Source organism: Eptatretus burgeri, chromosome 5 (genome assembly GCF_056783735.1).
Source record: "Eptatretus burgeri isolate ZD-2024b chromosome 5, Ebu_testis_v1, whole genome shotgun sequence".
Taxonomy (NCBI): domain Eukaryota; kingdom Metazoa; phylum Chordata; class Myxini; order Myxiniformes; family Myxinidae; genus Eptatretus; species Eptatretus burgeri.
The window spans coordinates 53,658,374-53,668,373 of NC_140965.1; the positions used below are offsets into that span (position 1 = coordinate 53,658,374).

At 42.4% G+C, this 10,000-nt stretch overlaps 1 protein-coding gene across 3 annotated transcripts in view; it reads left to right on the plus strand.

Annotated features, from left to right (window-relative positions):
* Window positions 1-10,000, plus strand: part of LOC147026445 (protein argonaute-2-like) — a 222,418-nt gene that overhangs the window by 211,718 nt on the left and 700 nt on the right. For all 3 annotated transcript variants that reach the window (XM_085881866.1, XM_085881865.1, XM_085881864.1), the window contains exon 19: window positions 3,944-10,000. This exon is cut by the window's right edge and continues 700 nt beyond it. In XM_085881866.1, coding sequence (XP_085737992.1) covers window positions 3,944-4,052 — 109 coding nt within the window. In that variant the 3' untranslated portion in view covers window positions 4,053-10,000. The remainder of the gene's footprint in view (window positions 1-3,943) is intronic.

The window sequence follows — 10,000 nt, forward strand, 5'->3', positions numbered from 1 at the left end:
TGCCACCATGCTTCACTGTTGGGATGGTGTTCTTTGGTTGATGTGCTGTGTTGGGTTGCGCCAAATGTGACATTTTGCTTTTCGGCCAAAAAGTTCCATCTTGGTTTCATCAGACCACAACACTTTTTTCCACATGGCTTCAGAATCTCTGGAGTGTTTTTTGGCACACCTCAAATGGGACTTAAGGTGGGCTTTTTTGAGTAATGACTTCCTTCTTGCCACCTTACTGTACAGGCCAGACTTGTGAAATGCTTGGGATATTGTTGTCACATGCACATGCTGACCTGCCTTTGCCATGAAGGTCTGTCTGTGGCTCTTTCAAAATTGCCATTGGCCACTTGGTGGCTTCTCTGATCAGTCTCCTCCCTGCTTGGTCATGCAGTTTGGATGGATGACCTCATCTCGGTAGGGTCTTGGTGGTACCATAACCTTCGACTTCTTAATGATTGTCTTGACTGCTTTAATAGACATTCAAGGCCTTTGAAATATTATATACTCATCCCCTGATCGGTGCCTTTCCATAACTTTATCCCAGAGGTCTTTTGAAAGCTCCTTGGAACTCATGGTTGAGTCTTTGCTGTGAAATGCATGACCCAGCAGGGGAAGCTTTCAGGAATAGCTGATTTTATTCTGAAACTAGAAGGGCACTTTGTAGAGCATGTATGTATGCCACGTAATGCCTGATCCACAAGAACATATCGGGCCCAATCCATTTTTGAACTAGAAGGGCACTCGGTAGAGCGCATTCCTCTGCCACTTTATGACTGATCCACGATTACATATCTGGCCCAATCCATTTTTGAACTATAATGCCTAAGTCACATTTGCTCTACGGCAAGGATACGGCGGCCGTATCCCCCCCTGAATTGACAGAAACGTGTGGCAGCCGCAGAGTTTCTGAGGTGGCCTCAGGGTGGCCCAACGCCGTATGGCTATCTTTTACAGGCCGTATGGCTATCTTTTACAGGCCGTAGGGGTCGCCGTGGATTTATAGCGCGGAGGTATAACTTTTTTCATTTCTACCTTGGCCGTAGCAATTCGACAAGCCAAGCTGTGACGTAGATGTGTTCCACGTCGACCGTACGTAGGGCGTACAGTGGGCTTGCGTTATTTGTGCGGCTGCCGTCGGCTCTTATTAAAGAAAAATGAATTTTGCCAACCCCCAAAAAATTACGGCGGCCGCACTATTTCCACGGTCGCCATAGGGTAGTCCTAAGGCGTCCCTGTGTTCAACGTACGGTGGCCTTGCGGTCTGTGTGACTACCTGCGGGCAACGCAGGGTCGACGCACGGTTCACCTATGCCCGCCGTGCGTCCTACGTACGGCCTCCGTGGCAGTCTGCGTCGACTGTGCGCCCACCGTGCGCTACTGCTAGAGATTGGAGTATAGGTGTTTGCCTATACAGTGGTGCCCCCAGAATCCGAATTTAATTCGTTCCAGGAGGCTGTTCGGATTGCAAAAAGTTTGGACTCCAAAACTATTTTCCCAATAAATAATGGAAAGTGAATTAATCTGTTCCTGGACCCCAAGAAAACCCACTTTCAAGACACTTTAAACTGAAATTACCCATGTTTAAGGTAAAATAAGATGAGTAAATGACATTCAGTGGTGGTGTATTGTATGTAAACTGGTACAATGACCACATCCAAAGGTCCACACAGGCTCGTGCTCCGGCCTGGGTTCCGATTGCTCGTGCACTCTGCGAGAGCACTGCCCCCAGGGCAGCTCATCAAACATGATGCCCCCAGAACCACAATCACTTTCATCAAACGCATCGGGCTGAGGCAATCATGGATATTCCAAATTACAACCGTTTTTTCTGTGAAATTAAATCCTTGCCTGACAGTCCGTCACACCACGTGATCGGATTGCTTTCTTGTTATTAATTAAAACACAAGATGAGTAAATATTAAAAAACAGCACAAATCAAGGTGAAAACACGAGGTAAAGTATCGATCGACACACGAGAGATGCTTTCACGAGTACTTCCACCGACGAACTGAATGAACAAAGCACGAAGATGCGTGTCGAACAGGCGGGGGAGATGCACGTGAACAAACATGAACGCTACGTTGTGTTCGGTTTTTGAAAATGTGTTCGGTTTTTAGGGCAAAATTTTCTTGAAAAAATTGTTCGGATTCCAATTTGTTCAAACAATGGGGCGTTCGGATTCTGGGGGCACCACGGTACTCCGAACTGGTATATTCAGTTCTATATATATTATAGTTATCGTATATTCAGTTATATAAACTGGTATATTCCGAACTGTTATATTTTTATTTCAGTAAAAAAAGAACTGGTATCTATACCCACTCGTTTCCGTCCGTCTGGCCACACGTTCGCCTTAGGGCCCCCTTGCGGTCGTCTTGCAGGCACCTTGAGGCTACCTTGCGTCTGCCTTGAAAATTATAAGCCCTAAGGTGACCGTGCGACATCAAATCAAAGACCGTACGGCACCCCCAAGTTTTCGGTCTCCACAATTTCTAAATATGCCGTGTGGCTCCCCCAAATATAAAGACATATGTGACTGCTACATTGTGTGACCGTGGAAATACTGCGGCCGCCCTATAATTGCTAGTGGCCGTAGATTTTGTAGACCCCACGGCCGCCGTGCCAAATGTGACTTAGGCCTTTAGGGAACTTGGAAGAGCGCATTCTTCCGCCACTTAATGACTGATCCATGATTACATATCTGGCCCAATACATTTTTGAAATATCATGCCATACAGTACAATATCGTTTTTGGCCCCATCTCTCAATGGTGAAGAATCGCTTTCAGAATTAAATAATTCGTATCCAGATGCGGATTCGGATCTTCACCAAAATCAAATCGATTCGTCACACACCAAACACCAAACTTCGTCACACACCAAACCTTACAACCAAGTTTCATCCGAATCCGTCCACAACTTTTTGAGATATTGTGCTATATATCGGTTTTGCGCTATCTCTCAATGGTGAAGAATCACACAAAAAATTATAGTAGTCGTATCCGGATCTGGATCCGGATCGTGACCTGCAGGTGATAAACAGACAGAGAGACAGAACAACAAAATCGACGAACCAATACACTTGAAAAATATTAAAAATACATAATTAATGTGAGCTGCTACCTTTTTTCCTCTTCAGATCAGAGTTATAACTAGCACAGGAGACTGCTTGGAAAGCTGTCTCCCCCCCCCCCCCCATGTCAGCCCTGCACTTGGCACGGGAGGCTGTGTTTTTGAATGTAATTCTCTTCTTGGTTTTGAATATAATTCTGTTTATTATTGCTCCTTTTTTTCTTCATAAATTATGCCAACTACAGTACCTTGCAACCCATGGCAGAATTTCTCAGTACATGTACATGCATAAATGGCATTCAATGGCTTGTGGTTGTATTTGTGTAATTTGCTTGCTTGTAATAATGCTTGTGTAATTTTTCATTAATTTTTTTTTTCTTCGTTATGCTGTGAGTGCAATATGTCAGAGGCATCGCTTCCTCCCATTGGAATCATTGTAATCGCTTGAGCCATTGTTGTGCTTGGCTGGCTGAAGAAAGAAGTCCATTTTGGTGGTTTATCAATCTCCCAATTTGGTACTTTAGCGTTTTATTTTGAAGTCTTTATCAGTGTTGGTAATGCTGAAAATGCTCAGGAATAATAGGTATGACTTTTAAAGGCTTATAACTTCACTAAATAGTTGCTTTTCAGCATATCATATTGTACACATTTGATGGGGCAGCCATGTTTTTTTCCTGTGCCATCCCTCCAAATGGAGTACCATTGTACTCTATGATATTGTTTTAAGTATGAATTTTCAGTTTGAATGCATGAATAATTTTTCTTTTATAAATTATATTGATTCATTTTGTTAATTGTCTTTTCCTTTCCACTTCCTATCGCTCCATATCTGTGGTGTTACACACTTATTAATGTGATGCTTTATTTTTTCCATGCTGCAGTGCCGAGGGCAGCCACGCCTCAGGCCAAGGGAATGGTCGAGATCCCCAGGCCCTTGCCAAAGCAGTGCAGGTTCACCAAGACACACTTCGCACCATGTACTTTGCCTGAGCATTATTGGTGTCACCCTCTTATTCACTCCTGGAATAAGGGGTGGAGGAGGTAAACACGTCATCATGAGGGACACACAGCTACAGCTGCGGAACCCCTTGCGGCACCCTGCCATCTGAGGCCTTGTGGGGAACAAGGGATAAAGACGCGTGTGTGTATGCGTCCCTTCAACATGCTCTGGATTTTGCACAGAGCTTGTAGAGATGGATTGGCCCTTGTGGGGCAGCTCGGACATTAAGATATCATGTCGGAATGGACTCTTGTCAGTAGCCTGCTATCATGTGTATGATCCATCATCACTGATGGAAGTTTTATGAATTGTTTGCATCAGCATATTTTAAAAGGTGTGTGTGTGTGTGTGTGTGTGTGTGTGTGTGTGTGTGTGCGTGTGTGTGTGCGCGCATGTGTGTGTGTGTGTGTATGTGTGTGTGTTTGCGTGTGTGTGTGTGTGTGTGTGTGTGTTTGCGTGTGTGTGTGTGTGTGTGTGTGTGTGTGTGTGTGTGTGTGTGTGTGTGTGTGTGTGTGTGTGTGTGTGTGTGTGCGCGCACACGTGTGTACGCACACATGCACTTGGCTCATGTCTTCTTCAATTAATCATGCAGTCACCACATTTTAGTATCGTTTGTAATCTTGCAAATTGGTCAACATCTGAAGAAGAATTTAATTGAGCTTGGCAATGTTGATTTGAGAAAAGGTGGAGGTAGCTTTTAAGGAAAGTATTGCAATGAAATATTTTGCATTTAGATTTTACACCCACAAATCAATATTGAATGCGTTTTATCAGTATATTTATATCCCTATCTTAATTATCACTCTTATCATGATGAACATAGGCTTTTGTGGATCATGAAAATTTCATTCGGCTAAAGGCACTGAAATTAGGTTCACGGTGGGTGCGCAGATTTTCATTGCCGTTTGGTTGCTCATAAGTTAATGTTAAGGCCTTTGCGTTAAGCACCCAATTATGGCACGTGGACACAAACATTCGGCCCCAAGGTGGAGCTGAAAATGTGCACACTCAACGCACTTTGTTTACACCACAAACTTTCTGTGCTTGAATAGCTTAAGCACTATCTTCTCTTGCCTAAGTCCTGCCTTCCACAAGGAAACTCCTCCTTGGACTAGGCCAATGAAGTGTCTCTGGCGGGACACTTTCCCATTGTCATCCCCTCCAATAGAACAGCCCATTGTTAAAAATTTGTCACGTTCCCAGCTCTCAGTCATTCCATTTCAAGCCTCCTGTAACACCGAGGAATTCAGAAAGAGCAGATGCAGGGAAGCCTCTGTCTTGGTGCTCCTTCAAGTTTAACAAGTTGCGGGCAATTTGAGCAGAAATCATTGCTGAGGCTCAACCGGTGTCAAGTTCAAGGAACGAAAAGTTGTTCACTCGACTTTTAGTGCAGCTGTTATCCATTAGTGTGCGTGGTCTGCGAGGCAACGTCGGGATGAAATGTGAAAACTGCAATTTTCACACAAGCAAATGAAGGACAACGAAGCAGGGTAACGTCAAAAACACGCCTGTACTGCGAGGAATTCCATGGGAACTGACCTGCAACGGCTAATCGAGTGGTTCTGCAATCACCTCGCCCCCTGCCCAGGAAGTAGAAACGATCAGTGCCGCTCACAGCTCAACACCTCGCAATGGTTACGCCCATTGAAATGAAATGCTTCGCGGTGCTGACTCGGCAATAAATTGTTCACGGTTTCTGGTTTAGCTCTTTTAAAAATTAATGTCTCCTCTTTTTCTTTTTAAAATTTTTTCTTAGCTGTCACTGTGACTTTGGCCTTTTACCCAATGCTGAAATTCAAGTGCACTCGTACTAATTTCGAGTGCAGACACCAGCAAAAGCGATGGTGCCCGTCAAGTAAGAAAAGCAAAATTGCTTCTACTGCAAATGATTTTAATTCATCGGAATAATCATGATCGACGTTTTTCTAACTTTATTTCCTCCTTGCTCTGCCTTTTTATCCCATATGTTGATGTTGGAAACCAAATAACCAGCCTTTTCTTTTTTGTGTTTAGTCACCAAAATGAGTGTTTTTAATTGTTTGATCATGTAACTTTTTATTTTTCCACGGCTCTTTTGCAAGGAGGGCTTTGGCCCGTACGAGTCCGTTAATTAGATTGCACATCGTTATACTGAGGTAAAGCCTTGTGTACCATTCTTGATGTAAACGCACCTGAGCCTGTGAGCAAATTGGATGAAATATCTTGTTTGCGGCTTCGGTGTGCTGTCCATCATGCCACCCGATAGAATGGCGTATATGAGCACTGTTACGTGACCTCATTTCACACGACAAGTATCCTATTATTGCTGCTACAGCGCAGAGCGCAGTCATTTTTATTTAAAAACAAAGCAAAGCACCACAACACATGGTTCCGCCATTCCGCATCGCCCCATCGTCATCCTAACTTCGCACAAAGGGCTTTTTCTTTTAAAATCATCTCATGTATTTTTGGTAGTTGAAGGTGTAAGGGCTTTTTTGTTGTTGTTTTTTTTAATCCTTTAGTGAACACTACTGGTTTTTTGGGGGGGTTTCCCCCCCCCCCCAAAGGGTGGAAGATGTTGGCAGTGGTTGTAGATGAGGAAGGGAAAGGTGTGTAAAAGAGGAGGAAACTATTTGAAGGGGATGGGATGGGCGTGTGGATGGAGTGTAGTTCGTAGATTGCATAGTTGTTTCCATTTGGAATGTCGTAAAGCTGCTTTGTAAAAATGAGCCATAGCCACTGTAGCATTTCACAGGTGAATCTGCTGTGTTTGGATCACTAGATGTATTGTTTACGGAGCGGCCCACCTGCTTTTCTCTCTGTACATTGCCTTAAACTGTATGGAAGGTGTCTCTTTTGCCATGCCAAAAGGGAGGCTTGGGTCAGAGGCTGAAAAATGGTACAGCCAACCATCTGCCTTTCTCTCTCTCTCTTTATACACCATCCAGCTCTGGGATCAAACGACTGCCAAACCCCCTAATATTCACCTCCATGTTGGTCTTCCTCCTATGCTTTGAAAGCCTCCTCTTTGCCTCCCTTTTCAACGGTGCTGGATGTTCACATTCGCTGTCGAAGCGAGAGTACGCTCTGCCTTCGTTAAAATGGACAAGCACACAAATCGTGACATTGCTTTATTTGATAACTTTGTATTGCTACTCATTCGTAAAAGAAACTGGGCATCAACCCCATGACCCGCATTTCCTTTCCCTTTACCTCATTGCATTTGTATACAGTGTGGTTGGCAGCTGGGCCCTTTTGGTGCCGCAAATCCCCTTGTAAATACTTTTATTATATTTTTTCGCTACCTATTTCCATTTTTCATTATCTGATTCAAGGACGTTGAAAGTATTATGTTTGGGGTATTTATTTCATGCGGAATTGTTGTCTTTTGTGCCGCGTCCATCTCGTAACTTGTGACCCACGGACAGATCGGTGGGTGGGTGTTTGTGAGCCGACCTTTGATCTCGTGAATGTACAACCCTGCCCAACCGCCAGCATCCAGTTGGCCATACGTGTGGTGCCATTGTAGAAGGGACAGGATTACACACGGCTTGTCATTTTAGTCATTTGACGTTTTTAATGCTTTTCTGTGCGGTACTGAGGATGAGTGGCTGTATGTGTGTCTACTAGTTTGTTTAGTTGTATGTTCAACAAATGAAGTGGCATCTGCCATCTTTACGCACCAGGAGAGAAAAACCCCACTGTACGGGTTTTCTTATGCCTTAGGAATGAACCAATTTATTTCCAAAGGCCAAACCAAACACCTTTTGTCAATGTGGAAACATATCGTCAGTCAGCATTCTTTCCTTTATTTTTGAGGTACACCGCAAGGTTCAGTGAAAAGTCATTTATTTGCCCCAAGTGGTGACTGGTCAAGTGCCTTCAGTCCCGATGCCCAGTAATTGGTTGGTGCAGGGTGAAAGTCATCTTCTTCCATCTTAATTCGCCAACCCTCCTTGTTCCTTTTTCTGGTTTTCTTTCTCTCTTTTATAATTTTTTTTTCTTTTTGTTTAAATATCCTTTTCATCTGTCCTCCTTTATTTTATATCTTCCTCTTTTTGTATTTTTTGGTTTTAATCTCCTTTTCATCTATCCTCTATTTTTACGAGCAAAGTACCCACCCTACGGGGGATCTTGTTCCAAGCATGCAACACGTTCTTCTGACACGTACCTTTATTTGGGTGGTGTATAGGCAACTGAATGCCTCAATCACTCCGCAAAATAATCATAACCTGGGTTACGTGCATGAAGCAAAAACATGCCTTCCACTTATAATTCAACACTTCACAGCACTGGAAAACGTGGGGACAGGAATACTGTACTGTAAATGGTGGAGTCTTGTAATACCCTACCTCACCTCGAGGTGGCGCAACATGATACACATTTACATAGAAAATTTTTGCGTTTCCTCCTCCCCCTCAAGAGCACCGGCAAAAATAAAAACACCCCTATACATTAATTATGGTTATGCTGATCGTCTGCAGCAAGTCTGGATGTAATCAGCCCACAACTGTAGGATTCGTAGCACGACAAGCACACAAACACCGGTCCGTGAATTATGGTAAGAATTTTTCTTTTGCATTAATTTTTTATTTGTTTGTTTTAATCTTCTTTTCTTCTATCGTCTTCTATTTTTATATCTTTCTCTTTTGTATTTTTTTTTAATCTCCTTTTCTTCTATCCTTTTATTTTCTTTTTTTGTTGTTTAATCTCCTTTTCCTTTATCCTCTATTTTTATTTCTTTCTCTTTTGTATTTATTTCTTTTTGTTTTAGGCCTAATCTTCTTTTCATCTATATTCCTTTATTTTATTTTTGTAGTTTTTTTATATTTTTGTTTTAGTTTTCTTTTCATCTACCCTCCTTTATTTTCCTTTGTATTGCCAATTTCATTATTTTTGTTCCTCTACTTTTCATCATCATCTGTTTCTCAATTTTTTTTTTCTTCCTCATCACAAAAAGCATGAAACAGGCCAAGAACTAGATAGTTACGTGGTGTCATACACTGAGTTTATCAAGTAGAGTGAGAAGGTCGACTCGATGGCATTACAATATGCAATATACACCTGTACGTACAACTCTTGGTGTGCTGTCATCTCAGTTGGCCCTCAAGCTGTTGAAGGCTGAAGTCACACAATCTGACAGGTTTATTATGCTGGATGTGCAATAAAGCTGAGGCGACTATTTTTGCAAGTAGTTTTAAATGGCTAGTTTAAAGTGGTGGAAGGGAGGGGAGGGGGGGGGGATAAAGTTACCTCGTCTGAGCAATACCACAGTTTTCATAATACAATCACAAATAGCTTTTGTATGAATTTTGGCTGCCTGTATTGAATTATGAATTTAATATTTGTGTTCCATGATGGCTTAAAACAAATCTGTGAAACATTTTCACTGTTCACCAGAACTTGCTCTGAAAAGACATGTAATGAGCATAATTTGGGCTTGTCGCCTGAAATCGATTTACAGTTGTGCACTTAATAGAAAAAAAATGCTGGGTGTTTGCAGTGAGAACGACACTTCTGCAAGGCTGTTCTGTGTTCCTAAAATCTTCACTATGCCAAGCACATGCATTGTAGTCGACTTGCATGGGTCTAGGATTACTTGAGACTTTGGCAGGTTCGATCATCTATTAATTACTGTAGCAAATGCACTTAGTACTGTCAATGAGTATGTTTAGTTGGTGACATTCCTATGCCTCTTTTGATGCACTATATTGGAAAGTACTATAAAAGCAATAGGAAATTTTGATACAGCCTGATGAAGAGTAAGGTTGACTGTTGAGAAAGCTTGCAGACTGTCTGATGATCCTACGATATTAATATTGCATATCTTATTTTAATGAGCAATCTGTAAGAAAGTAAAACTATTAACATGGCGTTTATTTGTTCACCGAAATATTGTAAGGTCAACGCCGTTTTCATTGTAGTTTTGAAGGGTGGTGTTTTTTTTTTGTTTTTTTTT